Raw genomic sequence first — 25,985 nt, 5'->3', positions numbered from 1 at the left:
TGAAACAACACCAGTGAATATCGGTAGGCTACTGGGAAGAAAAAAAAAGTCTAAAAATGGTCAATCACACTGCTCGCTATTGATTCAAAGTACACATTTGTTGTGCTTAGAGCCACAACACAATCAGTGATGACACAGCAGGTGTTTTGACTTTTGCAGCCACTAAAAAAGCACCTGCTGTGACTTTTGATTGGAATGAAGAAAGAGGGCAGCATGCTTAAAAGTTACAGGAGTTACAGTAATGTACAAAAGTCTTGAGCCACTCTTCATTTCTTTAGATTTTGATTCCACAGAGCCAGACTTGCTTGTCATTTTTTATAATGGTCTTGAAAAATCTCCAGGCTTTCTGAAGGCCATTTGAGATGTAGCTGGCCCTTCATTTAAACAGCCTATTGTTCACTGAAACCTCATCAAAAGTTATCTGAGTTGGAAGGGTGGCTGTTAATAAGCCATTCTTAAGGAAGGAGAACAGAGAAAAATAAGGCTGAGGTGTGCCAAATTACACAAGAAATTGACTGGGAAAAAAAAATCAGCTGTAATATGTCTTATGGAGTAATGAATCCAAATTTGAAATATGCATGGAAGAGGTCCGAAGAGAGATACAACAGTGAATGTCTATAGCCATCTTTAACACAGCGTGGATACTCTACCGTGCTTTGAGGCTGGATTTCAGCCAGTGTTGTTGGAGCTCTTATCCAAATTAATCAAATTATGAATGTAGAAAAGTTCCACCAGATTTTGATCGACCATGTAATACCACGTTAGTGTCTGATTGGCAGCAACTTCATTTTTCAGTACGACAATGATCGCAAACATACTGCCAATGTAGTCAAAGTATGCCTGGATGAAACAACGCATCAGTCATGGATTGATCTCTCCAGGGTTCGAACCTCAAGATAATCGAAGCGGTGTGGGATCATCTTGACAGAAAACAAAACAAAAGGCAGCCAGCATCCAAAGAAGAGTCTCGGATGTCTTTCAAGAAGCCTGCAGAACTAAGAAATTACAAGAAAGCTTACCTATTAGAGTTTAAGCTGTGTTGAAGAATGAAAGGCAGCTTTAACTGAACAAAAGGGGAAAAAAATCCCACATTGACAGCTAACTCAAGAGACAAAAAGCATTAGAACTCAAGTCATTACCTTACTTAAGGATAAATAAGTTAATTAATTACATTAACGCATAAGCAGAAAATAACCTACAGTAACTACTTTCCAATATGGAAGTGCAAAAGACAACTGAAAGGGAGGATAGTTTCTATATATGTGGTTTCTATTAAGGGACAGAGGAACGATAAGAAATGATAAGAAATCAGGGACAAGGAGTGTGGTGTAGATAAGCGAGGAAATCCGATCATTACTACAAATTTAGTTGAAATTTAAATATTTTAACTATGGTGTGTGAGGTGGGCCCCTGGGTGCCTCCTGTGCGAGCTTTACCGGGGATGTCCTACCGGGAGGCTAGATTACATCTCTTGTCTGGCCTATAGGAACGCCTCGGTGAGTCCAGGAGGAGGGGAATGGTTTGCTGAGGCTGCTGTCCCCCAACAACATAAAACGGATGGATGGATATATTCTAACACTTAAAATAAAGATTCCAAAACGGAAATGATCGAATAACGTATGAAAAAATGTGCTCAGAAATTAATGTATATGTGTATTGTTTGAATGGACCTGCTCTGACTGATTTTCATATAACAACGAATACATGACTGTTTCCATGCGTTGTCTGTGGTAGACTACTCAGTCATGAATCGGGTCAAATAGCTTTTTTTGTACGTTTTGGTTGTAACACTGAAAAAATATATCGTCAAAATCATTTTTAGCTTTCCACAAATTACCATGAAATTATAAACGGAATCAACTTTCAAGTAACAATGTAACTATAACATGATTTAAAGTTTCCTCTGAAGCTGATTGGTTCTTTATGTCTAGATAATTCTAGAACGTTGGTCCTCGATTCTGATAGGCTTTGTGCCAAGTAATTAAAAACTATTTACTGCTACTAATCGGAAGCTGCACACCTTTAATCGATTTACAATTCAGATATCATTAAGGGACCTATAGGTAGCTTACACCTCTCTCAACATTAAACAGCCTCATGGTCAGAATTAGCATACCACGTTTGTATTGCAGTTGTTTTTTTCTTCTTCTCCAACTCAAACACCTGTGTTATATAAGCGAACCACTGAGAACCTTGCCGGTTGCCTGGGTCCTTTAACTGTGGGAAAGTCTGGTGTGAGAAGGAATCTAGCTTTGAGAAGGCAGATATTAAGCTATTCTTTTTGGTGACAGTTGTATTTTTGTCACCACTCATTTCATGTCGTCAGCGGGGTCCCAGTTTAACGGGCAGGCGGGTGCACACTAAGCAGTTTGAACTCCCCTTTTTTAAACTTTCTCTGCGGAGAAAGCCTTCGGCGTTACAACTAAAAGGGCTTTAACACAAAAAGATGCGACTTTTGGTGTCGGAGTCCCTGTGATGAGAGCTGTTTCCAAGAGATGAAGTGGCTGATGAGAAGCATTTTTGTGGAACTGCTTTTGTAATACGCGACTGAATGTCTTTCTTGGTGGTGGTGCGGCACATTTCGCGTCTTCTCTGATAGCCTGCTTTTACCGGAGATGTAAAAATGAGCGAGCGGGTTACGCTGAAGCGGCGCACGAGGGTTTTAACGGAAGGACCGACTAGTGCTGGTATCAAACCTACAACCTTCTACTCGCAACACCATCTCTCCAGCCAATAGACTGCTCTGCCTCCCTGAGTCCTCCCACTAAAAACAACCTGTATCGCATTTATAGTATGGATATCCGAACGTTTCACCTCGCTCAAATTCATGTTCACAACTTTCCACCGGGAGTGGGTTTAGCCTAATTTGTAAGAAATTGTGATACATTCTTAGAATGACCCTCACTTTTCCGTGTGTTCCAGTCATATTCTGTGGCTCTCTGTTATTTTTCCCACGTTTCTATTAGGATTTCAGAGCCCCCGAACACTTAAAAGAGTTGTAGCCTAAATCTCGTCAGCTCTCATGGGACTGAGGCATTCGTCGCGTTGTTTGCTGCTACGGCGGAAGATGGCGGAGGCGGACAGCTCAGAGGTAGGGACCTTGTGGTGTCCTGCACCGCATTTAGCGGGACCGGTGAACTCTCCGTCTGGTATTTTTTGATCGTGTCAACACATTTGGTGTAGATATTATGCATATCTCTGTATTTTTCAGCGATAATTATGGAGACGAGTTTAAGAATAGATTTTGCACTGATGGCTTGTAAGCTAAGTAAAGTGCATGTCCTGCAGATGTCAGGACAGCTCTAGACTCAAAAGACGCATGGAAATGCAGTTAAAATAGACGATGCATATGGAATATTTGCATTTTGATTAAGTGGTTCATTACTGATGCACGGACATGGGCTGCTGAACGTGATAATGTCCGCTGTCCTTGGTGCTGAAGCGGAACCTGCATCTCTTGCCGGCTCCTCCATGAGTGCACAGTGTATCACCGCTGTCTCATATGTGTTATGGAAATGGCTTTACAATACAATTAAAAAACATTTCAGAGTTTATTCTTGGTTTGAATTGAATGATCTCTCTAGAAGACCGTTATTAACCTGTAACCTATGTATTCCCATAATTTCGTTTTAAACCATTAACTTGACTGTGATGTGTAAATGATGCTACAAACTCTCCCTATTTTTTCTTTTCTTGTATGTCCTTAACAGAGGCAGCAGCCTGTAATGTCCCCCATTTCTCAGTCTGCTCAGCCCTCCCCACTGCCTAAACCAGTGCCTACTACCCACCATGTGCCCTGCGTTCCCCATACGCCTCATGTAGCAGCACTGGCCACCTGTCCTGGTCGAGGCAAGATTGCCAAGTTCATCAGCCCCGAGGAAATGACATCACGGGACTACTACTTTGACTCGTATGCTCACTTTGGCATCCATGAGGTATGCAGACAGGGCTGGAAAAACAGCAGCTTGGTATGATTAGAATTTAAAGAAAAAAGGCACCCCCTTGACTCTTTCTATCTTTGCCAAGGAATTTCAACCATGCTTGGCTGGCTTTACACTAGTAGGATATGTCAAAAAATAACCTAAACCGATTTAACACTATAATATACAAGGACAATTGGGCTTTTATTTTGATTTTGATGCATATTCTTATGCTGTATTTTCAATAACTGTTAACCTTGTGCATACAGAAATCAAACCTTAAGTTCAGTAGATCCACTTAAGGTAACAGATGCCAAGGGAAAGCCTAACGAACGACTAAACGCAACAAAATGGAGACAAATAAAAACAGAACTCTCAGAATCTGTCCTTAAAAGGAGTTTGAGATTTAAACAAAAGCATCTGCAACATTTTTGAAATTATTAAATTTATCGAATAATAAACTCCCAGCATGAACCAAACTTTAAGTATTAAAAGTGATTTCATGAGGGGAATTTAAGAGTAGCTGACAACTGACAAAACACAAGGCTTTTCTATTACCAAGCACCACTAAAAACATTATATGCAGGGTAAAAATCCATATTCAGCACTCCAGTAGTAAAAAGTGTTTGTTTGTCTTTTAAAACTATCTGAAGTAAAGTGCCAAGGCCACAGCCCAACTAATGACCTTGGTATGTGACAAAGAGATGGTGGAAAAGTTTAGGAACATATAGACCTCTTAAACAGTGTCTGCATTTAGCATATAGGTCAGCTTTTTGTCTGCTTGCAGTCAACCAGTGTGTCCTGATTAAAGCAGTGCAAAGTGAAAAAGAAGGAAAGTGGGATATGTGAATGGGCTCAGGGAGATGGGTATCAGGCAGTCCCCAAAGGCTTTGTGTTGTACTCCTGTCTATTTCAAGAAGCTCTGCTACTGTCACTAACGCTTTTGGCCTAAATACTGCCTTTTCCATATCATTACTCATGGAAAAAAAATCAATGTATTCTCAAAACTGCCCACACTTGCCACAATGTAGATCCATTATGTAACATAATGTGTAATATGTATTCCTTTGAGGATTTTTATGAATCACACTGCTCTTTGGTAGTTGAGTTTTTGGTCCTTTGTATGCGTGCCGGTACTGGAAAAATCATCAGGTAACATGGACTCTTACTCTTATTATCACTGCAGGAGATGCTGAAAGATGAGGTGCGGACACTGACCTACAGGAATGCCATGTACCACAACAAGCACGTGTTCAAAGATAAAATAGTCCTGGATGTCGGTAGCGGCACTGGAATCCTCTCAATGTTTGCTGCCAACGCCGGTGCCAAACATGTGTACGGGGTGAGACAAATAGATGAACTATCTGACCACAAACAAATGCTTCACTGCAATCAAACATTCACTGCTTAAATCTTTATGAGAGAAATAGTTGCAGTCTGCACATATTTGACTTCTGACTCCTCCATATCAAATACAGTTATTTTAAAAAAGTATCCTGGCTTTTTTAAAATGTATCTTAAGAGCTTGTCAGGCAAACTCTGTTAGACAGAGGCAATAAGAGACACCTGGCTCCCCTTAGAGAACAGCTGTAAGTGACAGGTTGGTGTTGTAACCCACAGTTATGTATGATTTATAGGCTGTAGTATACCCATGAATAGGAAGGTTTAATCATGAGTTTTCATTTGGCACCAGATCTGAGATGACTTATCTGGAAGAACAGCAGCTGCATCCATAGACACTGTTATTTGCATTTGAAGATGCAAAAAGCCCCTTAGTGTTTTTAGATGGATTTGATTAATTTTTTGTGTGTGTTTACTCACACTAAAACCCATGAAATATTTTCTAATTATTGATAAATTGATCAAAAAAGTGCTTGTTTGTTTTTAATTTAAAGATAGACCAATAACTCCATGTCTTGACCTTTTAACTGGAAGTTTTTTTTCTGTGATCCTGCAGATTGAATGCTCAAGTATATCTGAATATTCAGAGAAGATTATCAAGTCGAATCACCTGCACAATGGTAAGAAGAAGTATTGTTTCTCATTACTGCCATAATCCCACATCCACCTATCTGAAGACAGAACGATGCAAACATATCTGGTTGAGAAGTAGCGTGTAAAATCTGTATATTTCCATCATTACCGTCACACTTGACAATATTAGTCACAGTCCTGATGGTTAAATGGCAGCTCGTCAAATAACAGTAATCTTTGCCATCAATCAGAATCCCCTCAGTGGGGCTTATTACCATTGTAAAATGCCACCCTGAACTTCACAGAGGGAGGATGGGAAACAGATGCTTGGTTTCATAACCTGCATATTTGACATTAGGCTGGTTTTAATTTAATCTTTTATATTTACATTTCAGGTACTTGGCTTTTGATCCCCTGAACATAGACTAGTGGTGAAGTTATAATGTCAGGACTTCCGTTTATGCATTAATAACTATAAATATTCCAAAAGTAGATGTAGAACTGACTATCAGTCATTAGAAAAAGGTAATTTAACCTCCAATTGTGTTATTAGGGGCAGAGTATTGAATTGCTGAATTTTCCTGTAATTTCTGAATATTTGATAAATGAAATTTTGTGACTAGCTCAATTTACAAAACCTTGGCATAAATTCAGTAACTGCCCCTTTATGCTACTTTAGAAGGAAAGCATCTGTGCACTGCATTCATTAATGTTGTGGAACACAGATGGCTTAAATTCACTGAATGAATGAACACCTGCCCTGAGAAAATGTATACATTTTTTAAATAATTTTTCCTTATATTTAGTAATGAAATTAATGATATATACTGCACATCATAGGTCAATTGGTAATACAAAACTCCCTGCCGTGTAACACCTCTTTAAATTGGTGGTGTCTTCTTCCTCTGGAGGTCAAAGATGTCAGAATGGGGAAATGAGACAAATAAAATGCATGCACCAAAAAAAAAAAAATCAGGCGCCAGATGACAACAATAATTAAGTTGTACTAATTTACAGCAATCCCAAGGCATACAAACATTGTCATTCGAGAATAAAGTCATTTGCTCTAATCTGATGAAGAAGCTGTGAAGTAATTTACTGCCTGCTGTTTTGTGGCTATGCACACTGCAGTCATTACCATCTTCAAGGGCAAGGTGGAGGAGGTGGAGCTGCCCGTGGAGAAGGTGGACATTATAATCTCAGAGTGGATGGGCTACTGCCTTTTCTACGAATCCATGCTCAACACGGTCATCTTTGCCAGGGACAAGTGGCTGGTAAGATGGTGCTGCGGGAGGTTTGGGGAGTTAAGAAGGGCTTTATGTGCATGTGTGTCTGTGAGTGGCTGGCTGGACAAATAAGGCTATTTGACACATAGACACAGCACACAGCGATGAAGTGGAGAATTTACTGTACGCTCGCTTGCATGTGTCTGCTCGCCAGATGCTGAGGTCATACATGAATGATCAGGTTGCTAACCTCAATGGCTGTCAGCAGGCTTTGAACTCAGCACATGTGATCTTTTATTACATGCCAGGTGTGTGAACAGTATGAGTGATTGATGGCCTTTGTGTGTGTGTTCACTGGATATCTGACTTTTTTTTCTTCTTGTATTCAGAAACCTGGAGGCCTGATGTTCCCTGACAGAGCAGCGCTCTACGTGGTAGCCATTGAAGACCGGCAGTACAAGGACTTTAAGATACATTGTGAGTAGTTACGATTCATTTGTTGCAGTTTCATTTAAATTCTTTCGGGCTTCCTCTCAGCTGTGTTTAACTAGTGCCCACTGTTGCGTCACAGCGTGATGGTTCCTGTGGATGAGTAGTAGATAAAGTGCATATGAATGTTTGTTTAAATTTGGTTTGTATTCCGAACTGATTTAAGTAGTCAGTAAAACCAGATTACAGACTCTACAGGTGTGAGTTGGCATGTTAATGTTTGTGGCAGTACAAAAGACTGAACAAGTGCTTACTTTGCTGGGAGAAAGCCTCTGTGAGGGTGAAAGGTAGCAGCCTAGATTTGGGTCAGACCCGAGGCCCTTTCTTTTCCCACTTCATGCCTTTCTGTCTACTTTATATATGGTCTGATAAGGAGTCATGCAGCAAGACAATGATCCCAAGCAAAGCATCAAAGGTACAACAGAATGGCTAAAAATGGAAAACAAAACAATACTGCTGTTGCAATGCCCCAGTTAAAGCACAAACCTGAGTCTGATTGAAATGCGGCGTTGAGACCTTAAGAGTTGTAGATAAACAAATGCCCACAAACCTCAAAGAACTGAAGCAACACTGTAAATAAGAGTGGGCCAGAATTCCTCTACAACAATGTGAGAGACTGATAAAGTCACGTAGAAATTGCTGTTAAACGTGGTTTTACAAGCTGCTAAAGTGCATAGTCCTGTGGAAGTTTTTTTTTTCTTCTTTTTTTTACATGACTGCAAATGAAAGTCAGTTTCTTTGACCAGCTTTAGACTTCATCAGTTGCTAAATTAAAATACTGGGTTCCACTCTCCTCACTAGTAGAGCAACTTGTTTATAATGTAATAATAATGTATACTTTATTGATCCCTGTGGGGAAATTTCCCTCTGCATTTATCCCAGTCACTCAGTGAAGCAGTGGGCAGCCATTGGGCACCCGGGGAGCAGTGTGTAGGGACGGTACTTTGCTCAGGGGTACCTCAGGGTAGTCGTTCAGTGGATTCGAACCCCCAACCTACCGATCATGGGTCCACCACTCTACCTACTGAGCTTTTCCTGCTTGCCTCAAATGCCTCAGATGTTTTCAGTCCCAAACTGAAAACATCTGAAAAGAGCTAGCTACTTCTAAGACTGAACCAAAACAGTGAAGCTGTAGGTTATAAAACCAAACAGTACTTTATGTGACAGCGACAAGCCATAGATTGTTCTTAAATGCTAATTAGTGACTGCAAGGGGAAAAAAAAAACCCAAACATGCCACAGTAAAAAGCAGTACCTTCTGCAAAAGTGGCTAAAATGTACAGGGTTATAGGTATTGGGTTATAGCCATAAAGACCATAAGATTAAAAATTGGGTGAATGCAAATAATTTTTAATTTAAGTGGAAGTAGTTTAATCTAGCATTGAAACCTGTTGTGCAGCAAGAGGTTCAAAAGCATTTAAACCAGCGTGTTACTTTTTATCCTGAACTGCTTTCTCTGCTCCAAACTCACAGCATGTGTTCAAATAGCTAACACAGCTGGAGGGCTGAGCTTAACCTTGTGATCCAGTATTAAAGGTGCCATTCAAACCTGTACGTACATCGGCTTTGAATCTGGGTCAATAACGCCTACCGAGTTCCCTTTCACTGCACAGGTGGCCTCCTGTGCTTTATTACATCTAAACATACATAAAGGTACATTCTTTCACATAAATCCCAAAAGAACTCACTTTACCCCAAACCCTCACACTCTTATTTTTAGTTTTTTTTGCGTTGGTGGCACACTCACCATCTCATGATACAGACTTAGTGTTTGGCCTCCTGACAAAGCAAGGTGGAGTGAAGGGACTGAGTGAGTGGGGGAGTGAATGTGTTTTTTGGTGTGTTTTCAGCCCAAATTATAATAAAACAAGGATGCCAGACATTCTGGAGGAGGTAGAGGAGGAGGCCAGAGTATATTTTCGGGACGGCTTGTCTTTCTCCACATACGGCCTGGATAGACAGAAAGACAGCGGGACTGTTCTTCCTGGCAGAGTCAAGCGCTCTGTTTTATTTTCTCTGCTACCTTTTTTGTGCTGACAGCTTAGCAGGAACAGGGAGAACAGAGCTTTGCTTGTGCCTGAAAACTGAAGGAGAAAAAAAATCCAGAAAACACATATTGTGTGCATGGTCATTCACATGGGTATCTGGTTTGTTTTTTGTATGTACAGGGTGGGAAAACGTATATGGGTTCGACATGAGTTGCATTCGCAATGTGGCCATCAAAGAGCCTCTGGTAGATGTGGTAGATCCCAAGCAAGTGGTGACGAACGCCTGCCTTCTGAAGGTTAGTCTGCATTTGCACCAGTTTGTGAACGCATTTTGTCTACAGTATGATTTCATACCTGTTTGTGGCACATATCCAAACACTTTTGTTTTCCTCTATCTCCTGGGTACATGAATTCCCAGAAAAAGTCAGACAGCTGTGATCCTCTGTCACTGTGAACATTCCCCATCTATTGAGTCTATTTTCTAGTACATAATAGAGATTTCTGGCTGGCTGTAATAGGCTGCAGCTCTGTTTTCATGCTTGAAGATACAACAGAAGCTTGTCTTTCATCTCGCAAATGAACAGAGGATGAGAGCATTCACAGAGGTGATAGCCTTTTTGTTTGTCCCCTCTACCTTTACCTTTTCTCTATTTCACTGTCCCTTTTCTCTCCATATATCATGTTTCTTTCTATTCCGAGCATTTTATGTCTTCATTGCCCCTTTTTTCATTATCTCTTTCTCACATCATTTTATAGTCTCGTTTCTCACTTTCACTTTTCTAATCACTCCACCGTTCCTTTCATCTTGTGTCCCATTCTTTGATTTTAAACAATGTCAGGCCTCAGTAGTCTGAGTGAATAGGGAGGTCTCACTCAGTCTCTCCCTCTGTGCGATGGTGAAATGTCACACAAGAGCAGGCATTGAGTCACCAGTGGGAATGAAATGGGCTCTCCATCAGTGTGATAAGCGATGGTCTTGCTTTTGTGTTAAGAAAAGGTGATTCATGTGTTAGGATGGAGGAGCTTAGCCACTGACATGCCTGTCTGAAATTTTATTCTCACTGCAGGTATCTTTTTTACATGTATGTATTCAGGGCATCTTCACCCCAACCCACCCCTGCCAGCCACTTCACCGCTTCTTAATTCAAACTGCCAGTCATTCCTCGCTTGCTAAAATTACAAAGTCGCTCCCGGGGATTTTTTTTCTCTCCTCCTACAATTTGCTATATACGATACTGGCCTGGTATCATTGGAAAGGACAGAGGTGTTAAATCACAATCTGTCATGGTGACGCCACATGGCCGAGTGCTCCAAAGCCCAATAGGCTGGGCAAGATGAACAGGTTGCAATTTAAAATAAAAATCCCCCTCCATCCTCCTAAATACAGCATCATCTACATGCAAAGCAGAGATGCACCTGCTCCTCTATTTTGAACCCAGTATGATGCCTAGCAGGTGACAAAGTACTTAGATCTGTGGCTACCTCAGTAAGGCAGTTTGATATAAAACACACACATACACTCACACGCACAAAACCTCCCTCCCTTGTAGACATGAGGGAGGACACCCACACAGCATGTGTAGTGCGAGCAGGCTTCATTTGCCAGCCGTGATTCAACCTGTGGGCTTTCACACACACACATATTCTTGCACATGCACAGTAATCATGGTGAATAATCAAGAAGCATTGACATACATGTGCCGCATGTGTATGTGAGAGATCGCAAATGGTGGTGGCAAGTTGCAAGCCTGTGATTGTACAGTGGCTCTATTCTGAAATAGCATGGTTATGGATTTCAAGCTCATTTGCCCTGACATATATAACATCAGCTACTGGCAATTTTATTTTCAGGAAGTGGACATCTACACTGTGAAGCCAGAGGACCTGTCCTTCACCTCAGCCTTCTGTCTGCAGATTCAGCGCAATGATTACGTCCATGCTCTGGTCACCTATTTCACCATTGAGTTCACCAAATGTCACAAGAAGACTGGTTTCTCCACTGGTGAGGCTAAACAGGAGCCTTTTTTATTTTAAAGAGTTGAGATTTAAACCTCTGGGTCAATCAAATAGAAAAAAAAATTATATCACATATTTTGGTACAATGTGTGTAAAAGTCTTGATCAACCCTGGTAACCAGACTTCAAAATGTTAAACTGGTTTAACTGGTCGTTCTCCCAGCTTTCTGATAATCTTCCAGGGTTTTTCATTAGATATTGGCTGCTTTTTCACTTATTTTAAGGAAGAGGAATATTTCTTATTTGGTAAGCCACTTAACACTGACCTATGAATCATTCAAGCGTTAAAAAAAAGGCACCTAGTTCAAGGGATGAATCAGTTTTATTTCCACACATAACAGATAACGTAGCAAAAAACAAATTGTAATTTTATCTTTTGGAACTCTGCGACTAGCAATTCATTACAAAAATACATAATGTGTTCCAATTCTTTAGCCGAATCTATCAAAAATTCCAAAGACACCACAGTTTAACAGCCCTAAAATGCTATTTCTGGACCAACAAGGTGATTCCTAAGATCTATTGTTAAAAACCTTGACATTTCTGAGCATGCTGGGTAGTCTAATTAACAAAATTGAGGACACTGAATGGGTGGAGGACAAAAGAAATGACAAAATTATCTACAGCAGATGAACAGTGTCTGAAATGCATGTCTTTTAAAAAATAGAAAAAACTCCAGAAAAGATGCATCTGGCACTTTGGCTGATCCATCTACGGCTCAGTAAAGTCTCATGAGAAAGGAAGGGTGCCTGTAAAGAAGCCATTTTTAAAGCAGGAAAACAGGAATGAAAGGCTGAGGCATGCCAAATTACACGAGAACTGAACAGAAAATAAGTGGCAGCAGGTGTTATGGAGTGATCAATCCAAAACTTACATTTTGGATTTGTTTAAATCATCAATATGAACCAAGGTGTTTAGGAAAGAGTCACTACAGCCATCTGTAAAACACAGGGGAGGCTCTCTCATGGTTTGGAGATGAATTTGTTGTGGAGGTGTGTTGGGGATCTTGTCAAAATCGATTCAATAACAAACACAGAAAAGTGCAGTTAGGTTTGTGCCACCGTGCAATATAATGTGGAAAGAGATTGGTAACAGTTTGATTTATCAGCATGACAATGATCCCAAACACAGAAAACACACATGGAACTATCAGTCATGAATCGAACTATCAATCAGGGGTTGGCCAGAGCCTGAATCTCAGTTTTTTTTATCCCAACAAGGAAAAGATCAAAAGACAGCCAACATCCATGGAAGAATTCTGAATGTCCTTCAAGAAGCCTGGAGAACTATTCCTGAATAAAACTCGTTTCAACAAACTGCTGCACCCATTTCCCATCATTGAAGGAAAATATACAGAATTGAGGGGTGATTCAAGCCATTTCCACAGTACTGTACTATACATTTTTGATATTACTTTCTCCATGTGGTGCTTATATAGTGAGGTTGTGTTATGCTGCATAGCAGACAAGGACAATTACTTCCCAGGATTGTCTATCAGGACCCTATTGCAATGTACCCAATGCGATGCAACAGAAAGGTTTATGAAAAGAGTGGACAACTCCTGTAGTTCACTTTCAATGATAAAACAATTCTAAGGAACTTTAAATGTCTACACTCACAATCTTTTCTGAAACTTATGCCTTAAAACACATATTCTCCAAATCCACTTGTTATTTAACTGAAACACCAATGAGTGACATTTCTTTTTCACTTGTGATCAGTTTTATTTGTCACAGCAAGTGTGTTTCAGAACTGAACTGAGGTGTTCAGCGATTCACAGATTTCAAAACCTGATATAAATCTTATTTCTCCTAGATTATTCAGTTATTTTACACCACAAAAGTTTATAAAATGTATAAAAATGTAGCCAAGGATACATGAAGATTTGCTTGCACCGTTAAGCAGATTCACATCCTGGCTCGCCCCGCAGCCACTTGAGTAGTTTGAGCAGTGAATCAGTGGATATTAAATGGATGGCGCTCCATTTCTGCACCTTAGCTCTTGGCTACACTCTGCTGGTGTTACGTGACCAGTGTTTGAACCAGCAGAATCACCGCGCGCGTCATCATGCTGTTGAGGACACCTATTATAGTGAAATATGTTATGCAAGCTTATGTTAATACATTCACGCATCCGGTGCTTACATAATATCGCGTAGAGGAGGTTCTATTTTTTGGCTGTCTGTTGGCCCTGAGGCTGAGCATCACCGAAGGAGATCTCTTCTATCTGCCTCTGTATTTTTCCCATTGGATGAGAGAATTTCAGGCACTTTGCTGTTATATTTCTTCTATGCTAACATGCCGAAGGCAGTCTAGTGCCTGTCAAGACTATTCTGTAAATCTTTTTATTTCCCCTACTCCTCTTTACTCCTCTTTCCTCTTTCCTCACCACCATTCCTCTTTAACCTAATTTCAAATTCTCTCCTCCTCTCTCTTTATCATCTCCACCATCTTTCATTTTCACTTCCCTGCCTTTTCCCTTGCCCTCCATCACATCCTATCTTTAGCTCCAGATGCCCCAAGCACACACTGGAAACAGACTGTGTTTTATTTAGAGGACTACCTAACTGTCAAGAAGGGAGAGGAGATCTTTGGCAGTCTTGCTGTCAGGCCCAACGAGAAGAATGTGGTAAGACTAAAAATTTTCAAGACAATTCTCTAGACTTAAAAAGGGAATTTACCTAAATTATAACAGCAGCAACATACTTAGAAATATAATAAAGATATGGATACAAATAGTGGAAAAAGTCCTCTTTTTACTATAGATAAACCTTCAATTAGTAAAAAATGCCATATTTTTAACATCCTGTTTTACTGTAGACTGCCTCTAATAGCGCATATTTGCTTAGCAAGCAAAAAGTAGCTGGTTTAATTCCAGCCTGAGCCACAAAATCCCCTTTGGGGCTGCGTCAGGAAGAGCTACCCACTACGGTGACCCCTTGTGGCAAAGGAGCTGCTGAAAAGTAGCTGCTTCTTCTGTATCCTGACCACACACCATTAAATAACAGAAAATATTCAAATAATGGTATGTGTCCTATGTTCCCTGTAGTTATTGTTAATAATAGAAAATGTCCTGTTTATTTGCTGTGTGCATGCAGTTAATTAACAGAGAATCTCTTTTCTTTTTAATTAAGGAAATATTTCTTACAGTGCTGCATGTCCTTCGCCTTTTTGGTTGTGTGTAATTCTTTGTAACTGATTACTTCAATTCACTTTTGGTAATGTTTGTTGCAGCGTGACCTGGAGTTCACCCTTGAGCTAGATTTTAAAGGACAGCTATGCGAGGCCGCCATTTCCCACGACTACAAAATGCGTTAAGAACAACAGACCAAGCCGTGCCGCAGACCTAGCCTCAGCCCCTCTGGTCAGCGAGGGGGAGGGCACAGGCTCTCCAACAAGCATTCCAGTTTGCCAGGGAGGGCATCTGGGCGCATCTGATTGGATGCCATCAAGCCAGCATCTAGGTGATGTCATCACAATAGGCACGTATCTATCAGCAATAGTGCCATCATGTGTACCAACTTGATTGACTCGGGCACCTCATTGAATGTATCATCCTACTTGATTTTTTGGTCTGTTTCTGAGAATTATTTTGATTGATGTATGAAATGAAAATCATTTATTTATTTATTATTATTATTATTACAATGAATGGAAAACGATTAACTTGTGTGATGTTAAGAGGATTATAGCACAGTCATTAACTGTTTTACCTTTAGTAACATTTATTACATATTGTATAATTGTATAGAGAGTACAGTAATTCATTGCTTTATTTTAGCAAGTATCTGCATGTGAATCCTTTTTCATTTTTTAATTGCAGAAAGATGTGAAATGGAATTTATTTCTTTAATTACTGAGAACTTTGGTGCCAGAAAAAAGAGAAGAATGCCTCAGAACAGTAACAAACATGATGCAATTATGCCATGTACCACTTTGTTTAGAGATCGGATGATCAAAGAATATGGAAAAAAAAAAAAAAAGAATGTGGTGATGAATAAAATGTCAAAGAATCAAATAATTTATCCTGCTTTCATTTCAAACTTGAAGCAAAGATTCTGTTATGAAAAGGCTACAGTATACTTCTGATTTTCCTCTTAGGTAAAAGGATTTTATTTAATTGCAATAAGGAATATTCTAAATACTACAAAGAGATCATTTTGATTTGGCATTTACAGGTAATGGCACAACTTTTTGTTTTACTGTAGAGGAGCTCATTTCATTAAAGTTTGACAGCAGTTTGTTCACACAGACTATATGGACTTCTACCGCATATTGATGTAAGCATTTACTGCCTTCCTGGTTTTAAAGTCCATTACTCTTTTCAGTTTTGTCTTCAAACATTTTAATCTCCACAGAAAAAAAAGATCTGCCTCTCAATAAACTGAGTATAGCAGTACAAATTTTTTTTTCCTGTGGTTTTAGGTTTTCTTTGTGTTAGCTTGAGTCTTCACTTGCAGCAGGCTTTCTTCTTCACAGGCTGAGTGCTGAGTATGACTGTTGTATCTCTCACCCTGTCCTCCTGCTCCATTAACACTCTGAGTAAACAAAGAGGGGGAAAAAAGGCTTGACATCTGCTGCGAATCATAATGCAGCCCCAGTGCACTGTGTATCAGATTGTTTTGATCTTACCTGGCCAGGTGAGTCAGGGACTCTGTCACATTCTTTCCCGTGTAGGCACTGACCTCAAAGAACATCACCTTGTTTTCCTGCAAAGGGTGTGCACACAAATTCAGACCTACTTGTCCTAGAACAGGCAATACTTGCACAAAAATGCATTAGATTTACATAAGCAAGTTGCTCAGCTTCTTTAAATGACACCACCCTGTCTTCGTCCATGTCCATTTTGTTACCTAGCAAGAGAATAGGGATCCCTTCTCCTGCTGCTTCCTAAGAAAATAAAGAACAGGGTTCCAGAGCTTCCCATTTCAGGATTTGCCAAAGATGTGAACTGCATAAACGTTATGAGCAATAACCCCAGCTTTTAAGAATGTGAATTCCAAAATTGGATGAACTGAACCATGCATGCAACAAAACAAGACTTGCACAGGACTGAATGGGTCAAAGGTCCAACCTGAACATTGGTGAGCCAGGGCCACACAGCCTTGAAGCTCTCCTCCACTGTAACATCATACATCACCACCACACCATCTGCCTTGCGAAAGAACTGCTTGGTTATGCTGCGGTACCTGTGTCAGTAGCAGGATTTGAATGTCAGCACAGTGGCCCATTTTTCAAATGTGAGTATAAGAATACATTATGTACATCCACCTCAATACTGATACAATAATACTACATGGTTATTGTTTTATAGTGACTATTCAAGAAAAGAAGAAGAAGTGTTGGAAATACAACACATTTTTTTTGTAATTTTGTTTCTGTTCACTTCTACGGAGGATTTGAAACACTCAAGAAGTCCATAGTATTGGATTTAATTCAAAGGTTTTGACAAAAGTAATGTATTAAGTGAAATAAAAACATTTTTATACAGTATCTCTAATTTTCAGTCTTCAGAAACTTATTAACCTAACTGTATATACTGTATACACTTCCATTCATGTAAAATAAAGTATTGCAAGAGGAATTGTGTTTATTAAGAGGGCATATTAGATCAATTCTATAAAAAAAAATTAAAACATAAAATAAAGTAATACAGTGGCAGGGTAAAAGCATAATTAAAGGGAATTTGCAAGTGTGGAAATTTTGTTTTGAGATTGTAAAGTCATAATTTGTTTAAAAAAAGCTCACAATTTCTCTCAGATTAAACCTAAGATTGAAGGAAGGTTGCAATAAACTGACTATATATTCAGACTTTGGATATGATATTCTTGATTAGCATTTTATTGGTAAGCTTAAAGTTGCAAGATATTAGTGGTTTATATCCAACCAGTTAACTGAAATATGCTGAAGGAAGTGGTCACTCACCTCTCTTGGCCTGCAGTGTCCCAAAGCTGCATGGCTACCTGCATATTGTCCAATGTTAATGTCTTCACACTGTAGTCAATACCTGATTTAAAAAACAACAACAACATATAATAACATATAATACATAATCGAACATAATATAAGGACACACTTCTCACATTTAATTTAGGCTTGATTTTACTTCTCGTTTTCACTACGGAGGAGCAATGATATAAATGGCCAGTAGGGGGATCAAAGTGCCTGTGCTTCATTCCAGCAGAAAAAGGGGTGAGAAAGGTGGTGACAACAAGGCATAAAAGGAGGATTGGAAAAGATGAAAGCGAGGATAAAGAAAATTCATCCAAAGTGACATAATCTGTAGTACAATGAGTGCCAGGGCTCTTAGACAGGCAGTGTGACTTCACAAGCCCTTTCATGTGATGCTAAATCGCCCCCCAGTATTCAGGAAAGGCATCCACAGCCACACTCGCACACATGCCCTTCAGATCTGTTTAAAACGGGCCCTGAAACATCAATAAAATATGACTGCCTTTCTTCTCACCCACAGTAGCAGTTGTGGAAGGGTGGAAACGGCCCTCACAGAAGGAGCGCAGCAGGGATGTTTTCCCAACGCTGGAATTTCCAACCAGGACCACTTTAAACAGGCGGTCTGGGGCAAACAGTTCTTTCGCCTTCTGTAGGCGAGCAATTAGAAAGACAGTTTCATTACCTCTCCAGTAACTTATCTAAAAGCATATATAAAAGTGGGGAGCCGTAAACACACCTGTGAGGTTTCCTTTCCCACAGGCTGTCCTCTTGGAGATACAGGTGGGGTCTTCTTCGATTGAGTAAAGTAGGATTTCCTTGCAGGAGGAGTTTCTTTTGACACTGAGATGTAACGTGGGGAAGCACTGAGGTCGCTCCTTCTGTCGTCTTCTTCCTCCTCATCCCTCTCGTCTTCCTCCTCGCTGAGCTGGTGCAGTAAGGGCTGAGGTCCTCCTTGGAGCAGGTGGGGCAGGTGGTCCTCTTCTATGGAGATGACTCTGCGGAGGGGCCACCCGTCCAGCGGGGCATCTAACACCTCCTCCTCTTCTGCCACCTTCTTATCAATTTCGACTTTCTTTGATTTGTCTCTGCTTCTCCCTAACACCCTCTTGCTGGTGGCCATTTTGGTGGACAGCCTTTTGGCCTTTGTCTTCACGTCGTGCACTTTAGGCAGAACGGGGCTGATGTGACCGTTGGCTAAGCCAGAGTTCCTATTCGCTGAAGGCCTTTGTTGGCACACAGGGCTGCTAGCAGCTGTGGTGGAGGGAGCAGGGGTGGCAGTGGTGGTGTCATCTTCACTACAGGAGGAGGAAGCAACAAAAACGATTTGAAGGTGCTCTATAGGCAAGGCCTCCAGAGATAGGTAGGACCCATCCACCAACAGTGAGGCTCTTTGGGGACAGAGGAGAAACAGAGGATTTACTGGATCAATTCACTTGAGTTTTCTAATATTTCTACTTGATAATTTGGCTATTTTTTGTGAGTATAAGGAATCAGACATCCTCTGTTTTTCCTCCTTTGATGCATGATTTTTACATCACATTTGTCATTTGTTGCATAGGAAGCAATCTGACAGGGATGAATTCTGTTAAAAAGAGTACTTGAATGATGAATGAATCACCTTTTTGCCGGCTGGCTGCTGTCATCAAATATATTGCCGAGGCCCGCTCTCTGCTTCTGCTTCTTTCTGAGTGAGGTTCGAGGCTTGTTTACAAAAAGAAGGTGCATTACTCAGCTATTCTAGTGCTGTAATCGAGTTAATGCAGTTACATAAAATACTATTTACTTACTACACCACAGCACAAGTCTCGCTCATCCTTTAAATGCTTGTTCATCTCTCTGGGAAGTTAAAGAAGGGATGTTAAAGAGTGTTTTGTGCTTTGCAAATCCTTGAACCTTGGAGTTTGATTCATAGGGTTTGGCCAGTTAGGACTAAACCAGGAGCCAAAATGAGTAAAACAATAGTTGTGGTCAGAAACTTATATCCACTCAACATTGGCATGAATGATTGTACAACTTTTGGATTGTCTCCAGTCCACACAGGCTCAAAAGTGTGCATACAGGCTCATCAAAAACTCATGGACGATTATCCAAGTTTGAAAAGTGCTGGGTGTTCTCATTATACCTGAGGAGGTCAAGCTGCTTCATTAGACTTTGCTTTTCCCTCTGCAGTCCTTCAGTTACTCGGTACATTTCCCTGAAACAAGACAGAAGAAACTTGCTTTTAAATAGCTACTCTATGGCATCTGTTTGCACACTGCAGGGAAACACAGTTAATACAAACAATGCTTATACGCACATTTCTTTCTCCCGTTGTAGCCGGGAGGCCTGTTCCTGCAGCATAGCCAGCTGTTCCTGGGCCAGCACCAGCTCCTGGCTGGTGCTCTCCAGCGCTCTGGACAACTCATTGTTGGTCATTTTCAGTTTGACGTTCTCTACGTGGCTCTCCTGCTTCTCACTGCTCAGCTCAGAGCACTGGTGCTCTAACTAAACAGGGAGATATTCACAGGAGTTATAATACACTAATGCTGAGTAAGTGTACTTAAGGGATATCTGCACAGGTAACAAAACAGTGAGGTTTGGTGTAAATCCTCTCTACACGACAGATGTAATGCCACATGCCCACTATTCAATAGTTACACATAACAAATGTTTTTACAGAGAGCTTAAATTTTATTTTGTCATGCTGTTACAATGGTGGATGTTTCTTATTAAACATGACCGCAGAATTTCTTTGGGATGCGTCGTCCATATTAACTTACCCGTTTCTGCTTCTGGAAAAGCTGCTCCAAATCTCTCTCCTTCGTAAGAAGCTGGTGCTCCAGGTCCTGGCTGCGCAACTGAAGCCGCTCAGAGTCCTGCAGGACCAGAAGAAGAAAAGGTTCAACTTGCGGTTAAAAGAAAGTGCACAAAATTAGCTCGAAAGGTAAAAACACTGCTGTCAATACGATATAATCCTTAAGCAAAACTACGCTTACATCATTACTACTGCTTCTTCTCTCTCTTTGAAAGACCCAGCATTTATGATAATGCAGAAAGTGGTCTTCCACTTTACTGAAATAACTGTCTAGTGGTTGAGTGTGGAAGACTATCAGCTTCCATAAGGAACTGCTTTTTTTTCCTTTTTCCTTGTGTTCCATCCATTCGCTTCCGCTTATCCTTTTCAGGGTCGCGGAGGTGCTGGAGCCTATCCCAGCTGTGTTGAATTCAGAATTAAAATGAGCACACAGAAAGTTATTTAAATTTGAAGTTGGTCATCTTGTGTCATAGAGTGCACTTCTGTACAGTGCAGTCCAGCATACATGTCTTTAAACATCTTGCTTTGTATTTCTGAATCTTTTTTACTTCTTCGGTTGCCAAGGAGATGCTTCATTGTCAGATTTTCTTCATGTCTGAGCTCTTTTACCTTTAGCAGCAGCCGTTCTTTCTCATTTTTGATCTGTGCCTCCATCTCTTCATATAAATACCGGATCTCACTGTCATGTGTTGCTGCCTTCCTGAAATGACACGTTAAGGTAAACGATTTATCGATGAAAGACACAAGGTGGTACATGTAATATCTAAAAACAGAACAACATTGCTGTCTACACTGTGAGCACTTGACATGCAAACACATTTTCAGACTACTGGTAAGTACAATCCCTGTGATGATCGTTAAGACCACAGCAGCCAATTAGTTAAGTTTAGAAGAATAACAAGCTGTAACATGGTGCCACGCAGTACCATGAGTAAGCCTACATCCCACTGATGCTCATGTTGCATTTACAAAGACAAAAGACTATAATCATCAAGTATGTCATTCTGAATATCAGGGGAGTAAATACATTAATATACAGTACAAAAAAAAACAACCCCTTTGCTCTGTGTTCACTCAATCATATCATTAATGTGTTTGCACACCACCAGAAGGCAGTCAGAGTGTGGATCTAGATTAGTGGTCATTTGACATGGATAAAGACGTTGTTCTATAGAGAATTACAGGTAAATCCCATGCAGCAGGCTCTGGCTGGCGTCCACAATGTAAACACAATCCCACCCTTATGCCACTGATTATTTAGGGGCTAATGCATAAGAAGCATATTGGCTTTACTGTGGTTTTTGGTCCGTAAAGTGTTGGTTAAAACAAAGTAAATAAATAAAACACATATATATATAGCATATGCATTTCCTTACTTATAGTCTTGCCAAAAACCTGGCACCTCTTGAGATGGTATGCAGTGTCGTTAAAATATGAGGACAAGTGGAGGACAAAAGAAGATGAATAGTATCTTAAAGTCATGTCCTTAAGACACAGGGGAAAAAATTCAATAAAGACATCGCACAACGTCTGAAAGATGCATCTGGCCCTTCGTTTGATCCATGTACTCTTCACAGAAGCCTTGTCAGAAATGATCGCAGTGGAAGAGTGGCTGTCAAGAAGACATTCTTAAGGAAAGGAAACAGGGAGGAAAGGCTGATGTATGTCTTATGAAGTGATGAATCCAGATTTGAAATTTCTGGTTCAAATCCTCTTCTGAGGAGGTCAGATAGAGGTACAAAGAGAAGTGAGAGTCTGACTGAATTATGGACTCAGAAAAGTACAGAATTTGATCCACCATCAACATCATATGGATAGTATCTGGTTGGCAAGAGCTAAATTTCTCAATATGACAGTGATCCCAAGCACACTGTAAACACACACACACATTCATATGAGCAATCCAAACAGAAAACAGGCAACCTGTTTTTATATAAAGAAATTAGGGGTGGCTCGAGACTGTTGCACAATGCTGTATTTCTTTCTCATTCCTTCCCTATATTGAGCCTCATGTCCAATATTTCGTCCACACTCATAGTCACTAAAAACCTTGTGAATGGGTAGAACACCATGAAAAGCCCCTTTTCCCTTGCCCCTTGTGTATGTGTTTTCTGCCTAACTACCTCTGGAGGGCGCTCTCCATCTCCTTCTTTTCCTGATGAGCTTCCTTGATTTGGTGGGTGACCCTGGCCAGAAATTCCTCAAAATTGGACAAGAGGTGAGGCTCATCACGTCTGAGCTGGATCCAAAGGCTGCGCACCTCGTCTGGACTGGAGAAAGAGAGGAGAAGGAGATAAAGAGGGAGAGACAAAACTCAACTTAGCTCACAGGTTTGTCAAGAATGGATCATGACAAAAAACAATAATGCACATAAGGTTTTGTTGTGATTAAACTCACTCTTCAAATACATTACTGGCTCCCAGGCTTTCCAGCAGCATGCAGAAGTGCCTCTCCTCCTCATCCTCAACTCCTGACAGCTTGGCTTCCCATTGGCTCTGATAAAGGGCTTCCTTAGCCCTGAAGACTGGGCCAAGGGCCTGATTTTGGTCATCAGTCACAGAGATCCTTCGACCATGCAAGAACTGACCTGAAACACACCCACAGCTTTTAAGCTTGAAAGATAAATTCAAAAGCTTTTCATGACTTCCCACATCTTTTTCTCTTAGCTGCTCCCATTATCTGCCTCCCATTAGGCAAATGATCGCTACATCACTAAATCCACAAATCTTCTCTGTGGTCTTCTACTTTTCATTATTGTCTGGCAGCTCTATCTTCTCATCCTTTCTCTAGTCTCCTACCACCCTATCCTTGCCTCTCCAAACAGCTCTACCTGAGCTGTCCCTCTGATGTAGTCGTTTCTAATCCTGCCTACATCTGGTCACTCCTGATGAACACCTTAACACTCCAGCTCTACTTCCTGTCTTTGCTTTAGTAAACTTCCCCTTTTACTTTCGTCACAAATCAGCCCTGCCTGCATTTTTACAAACTATTCCTTATTATTCTATTTTGCACTTAAAGCCGCTCTGTTTTTTTGTGTTTGCAGAACTACAAGATACCTTTAAGTATTCAAAATCAACTTGAACTCAACTTGATGCTATAGTAATGTCTTCTATTTCAGGTTCGACATAGAGAAATCTATTTGGAGTAACAAGTGTGATATGTGTGATCCAAGCAAAGAGCCTCTGATGGCAGAAAACCTACTGAATCCAGAGGTGAATGCCTCCAGTGTGAGGTAACCCGTGTGGTCTGTATCCAGAGAGTCAAACACGTCTTCCAGCTCCTCTGCGGACAGAGGCAGCTCTCTGTGGAGCCTCTGCCAGGAGAAACACATAAACAAAAAGGACTTTAAAATACCACTGTGGTGAGCTGAACTCCACTTCAAAATGAAACACACTCACTGTAAAACCACTGCAAGTTACTTTTAAGACACAATAAATAAATGTCTCATGATAAGTTCGCACCTTGAATCTGCTACAGTACATTTTCCTCTGTAGTGACACAGCTCAGACGAAGCTTACACTGACCTAACAGTTGCACTGAGGTTTTTTTTTTTAAATGTAAGGGTGTTTTATTAAAAAAAACCCTCAACACAAACCCACAAGAGCTGCCCTAATTAGCTGGGAGCACAGCTCACTAATGGTCAGACCTTTAAAAAGAGGCTTGCATGCATTGTTCCTGCCTGTGCTCTTCACTGCAGCCTGTGCGCTGAAAGAGTGGCATTATATTCATAAACATTTCCATCAGCCGTGCTGCTCCGACACTTCTCAGGCTGTTTGAGTGCTCCGAGTTCTTTAGCAACGGTAATATGAACTGAAAAAGTGACACTGAGTGTTCCCTGCTCTGTGCTCACTGTTATTAAAGCCCCGCAGGACACTAAATTGTTCCACAGGTAAAAGTGTGTCCTTTTGAACTGTTGTTCTTCTTAGCAGCGGCTTAATGCACTCACAGGTCCTCCACGGATTTTTAAAAACCGCTGAAAGAGTAAGAGTGTCGAGGAAAAACTGACCCCTCCCCGTTTTTCAAAGGAAATAAATATTCATATTGGGCTGGCACAATTATTAACCTAACTGGTGGAAAATGTTTACAGTAATGATATTAATAGATGGATTTGTTAAGGCTTACTTTCTGACAGTATATACACTGAATGATTAATCCTTGATTCATTAACTACCATTTAAAATGTCTTATATATATCTGCCTTAATAATGTGAAATTGTCAAATGCCTGCAGACTTTACAGACGTGTGTAAAGTCCACAGAAACACACACAGCCTCCATCTCTAACCCTCATATCAGTGCGAGTGATGAAGCCTTTTCCCTCCACATCACACGTCTGGAAGAACTCCTTGGTCTTGTCCAGCAGGGCAATGCGACCCCAGTCAGAGCCCCTCCTCTCTGGGCTCCGTCCAAAGCCATTCACCCCGTCCTCCTCCTCCTCCATGCTTGGCTGTGTCTCTTTTATCGTTATATATTTATTTTTTTATGGACACTGTTGGGTGGTAGGTTGCATGTACTTTGAAGTTTTCTTCATTAGCCCTATATTCAGTCCTCTGGGCCTCCTAGAGTCACCATGACAACAGAGGCAGGAAGTAGCACCAGATGATGAGATCACTGATAACTTGGTGGCTTACAGACAGACTTAAACCTGGTTGCAGGTTCCTGTAAGACAGACAAAGAACTGTACTCAATTAAAAAATTACGTGAAGGCAAGTTTAAGAAAACTAAGGTGGTTACACAAGTAGCAGAGCACTACAGCTAAACTGCACTTCCCTTTTCTAGTAAGCCACTGACAAAGGTATGTATATACACAGTAAAGGATTATCTTAATACTCCACCATACAGAACACATGACAGCATAATGCCTGCAAGACTGCTTCAAGCAGCAGATGAATTAATGTGTCCCCCTATGTGTTTTCCTCGCGCCTTTGTTTTGAGGTGCTGTCTTGTTTGCACTGCTCCGAGCTGGAGCGCAGTTTATGCTGTCAGGAATTCTAAATCTGCAGCAAACACTGCTGAAAGTGAAATATCAGAGGCAGGTGTTGTATTGTCAAGTCTTGAATTTGGATTTTTCCTGAAGGCTGTTTAATTAGTGCAAATTTTAACTTGGCTACAAACTAAGTGAGTGCATACTACTAAGCAGCACTGCCACCTACTTTGTAAAGACAAAGACACTTAAACAATGTAAGTAAATTTCTGGGCCTTCCTCTGCAGCATATACAAAACTCTTGGCGAATTCTTTCTTTCCTCAGCTCTTGTATCTACAAGTTGCACAGGTTTGCATTTGTCCCTTTTTTCTTTAAATAAGTCAGAAACGGAAGGAAAGCTCTTACCTTCTACAAATGACGAGCACAACAAACTGAAACCTTTTGTATCCGCTCTCAGTATTAACAGAGCTGTGACCGCACTGTGTTTAGGAAGTCTTGCCTCACAGACGAGTGTTAGGCAAGTCATTCTGCAACCATGTGATGTCATGAGGAGGCAGCCTGAGGCTTTTCAGCCTGGGTCCACCCGCTGCTCTCACACGGAGATGGGGCCGCAGAGTGAGCTTACTCTATGCAGGCTACATGTGTGCAACATGTTTATGTAGTGTGTAATTAAGACAGCAGCATAATGAAGGCTGTCAGCGGGAT

The 25,985-nt window shown here is 40.7% G+C and overlaps 2 protein-coding genes across 6 annotated transcripts; one reads left to right on the top strand and one right to left on the bottom strand.

Annotated features, from left to right (window-relative positions):
• The first annotated feature begins 2,195 nt into the window (after nucleotides 1-2,195).
• Nucleotides 2,196-14,958, top strand: prmt8b (protein arginine methyltransferase 8b). Of its 3 annotated transcripts, none has more exons than XM_042224197.1 (11): nucleotides 2,196-2,687; nucleotides 2,967-3,091; nucleotides 3,711-3,935; nucleotides 5,107-5,262; nucleotides 5,878-5,941; nucleotides 7,026-7,168; nucleotides 7,510-7,597; nucleotides 9,777-9,892; nucleotides 11,448-11,598; nucleotides 14,118-14,239; nucleotides 14,845-14,958. In XM_042224197.1, exons 2-11 carry the CDS (start codon nucleotides 3,023-3,025, stop codon nucleotides 14,926-14,928), a joined length of 1,218 nt encoding a protein of 405 aa, XP_042080131.1. In that variant the 5' UTR covers nucleotides 2,196-2,687; nucleotides 2,967-3,022; the 3' UTR covers nucleotides 14,929-14,958. The 3 variants fall into 3 exon arrangements, with proteins under 3 accessions (XP_042080131.1, XP_005930332.1, XP_042080130.1); XM_005930270.3 differs by having other exon boundaries at nucleotides 2,196-2,868; XM_042224196.1 differs by having other exon boundaries at nucleotides 2,196-3,091.
• Nucleotides 14,959-16,020: 1,062 nt separating this feature from the next.
• On the bottom strand, nucleotides 16,021-25,985 carry cracr2ab (calcium release activated channel regulator 2Ab). 3 transcript variants are annotated; one of them, XM_005930268.2, is made up of 18 exons: nucleotides 25,686-25,985; nucleotides 24,641-25,014; nucleotides 23,558-23,669; nucleotides 22,754-22,943; nucleotides 22,480-22,626; nucleotides 20,966-21,056; nucleotides 20,322-20,417; nucleotides 19,859-20,046; nucleotides 19,685-19,756; nucleotides 19,350-19,398; nucleotides 19,181-19,263; nucleotides 18,299-18,950; nucleotides 18,077-18,209; nucleotides 17,536-17,617; nucleotides 16,685-16,799; nucleotides 16,399-16,500; nucleotides 16,243-16,319; nucleotides 16,021-16,148 (listed from the first exon to the last, which is right to left on the bottom strand). In XM_005930268.2, exons 2-18 carry the CDS (start codon nucleotides 24,794-24,796, stop codon nucleotides 16,061-16,063), a joined length of 2,433 nt encoding a protein of 810 aa, XP_005930330.1. In that variant the 5' UTR covers nucleotides 24,797-25,014; nucleotides 25,686-25,985; the 3' UTR covers nucleotides 16,021-16,060. The 3 variants fall into 3 exon arrangements, 2 of the variants coding, with proteins under 2 accessions (XP_005930330.1, XP_014191621.1); XM_014336135.2 differs by having other exon boundaries at nucleotides 18,299-18,857; XR_006054785.1 differs by lacking the exons at nucleotides 16,021-16,148; nucleotides 16,243-16,319; nucleotides 16,399-16,500 and having other exon boundaries at nucleotides 16,687-16,799; nucleotides 18,081-18,209.

Source organism: Haplochromis burtoni, unplaced genomic scaffold (genome assembly GCF_018398535.1).
Source record: "Haplochromis burtoni strain Fernald_Lab_line unplaced genomic scaffold, NCSU_Asbu1 Contig_131, whole genome shotgun sequence".
NCBI lineage: Eukaryota > Metazoa > Chordata > Actinopteri > Cichliformes > Cichlidae > Haplochromis > Haplochromis burtoni.
Note: the sequence above shows the minus strand (reverse complement) of the source record. Positions and strands in the feature narration are given on the sequence as shown.

Coding starts and splice junctions, on each gene's coding strand:
- prmt8b (XM_042224197.1), top strand. CDS start 3,023: ATGGGACTGAGGCATTCGTCGCGTTGTTTGCTGCTACGGCGGAAGATG. Junction 5,942..7,025: donor GTCGAATCACCTGCACAATG/GTAAGAAGAAGT, acceptor TGCACACTGCAG/TCATTACCATCTTCAAGGGC. Junction 11,599..14,117: donor GAAGACTGGTTTCTCCACTG/GTGAGGCTAAAC, acceptor TCCTATCTTTAG/CTCCAGATGCCCCAAGCACA.
- cracr2ab (XM_005930268.2), bottom strand. CDS start 24,796: ATGGAGGAGGAGGAGGACGGGGTGAATGGCTTTGGACGGAGCCCAGAG. Junction 22,944..23,557: donor GGCATTCACCTCTGGATTCA/GTAGGTTTTCTG, acceptor GGTGTGTTTCAG/GTCAGTTCTTGCATGGTCGA. Junction 19,264..19,349: donor GAGACTTGTGCTGTGGTGTA/GTAAGTAAATAG, acceptor TTTGTAAACAAG/CCTCGAACCTCACTCAGAAA.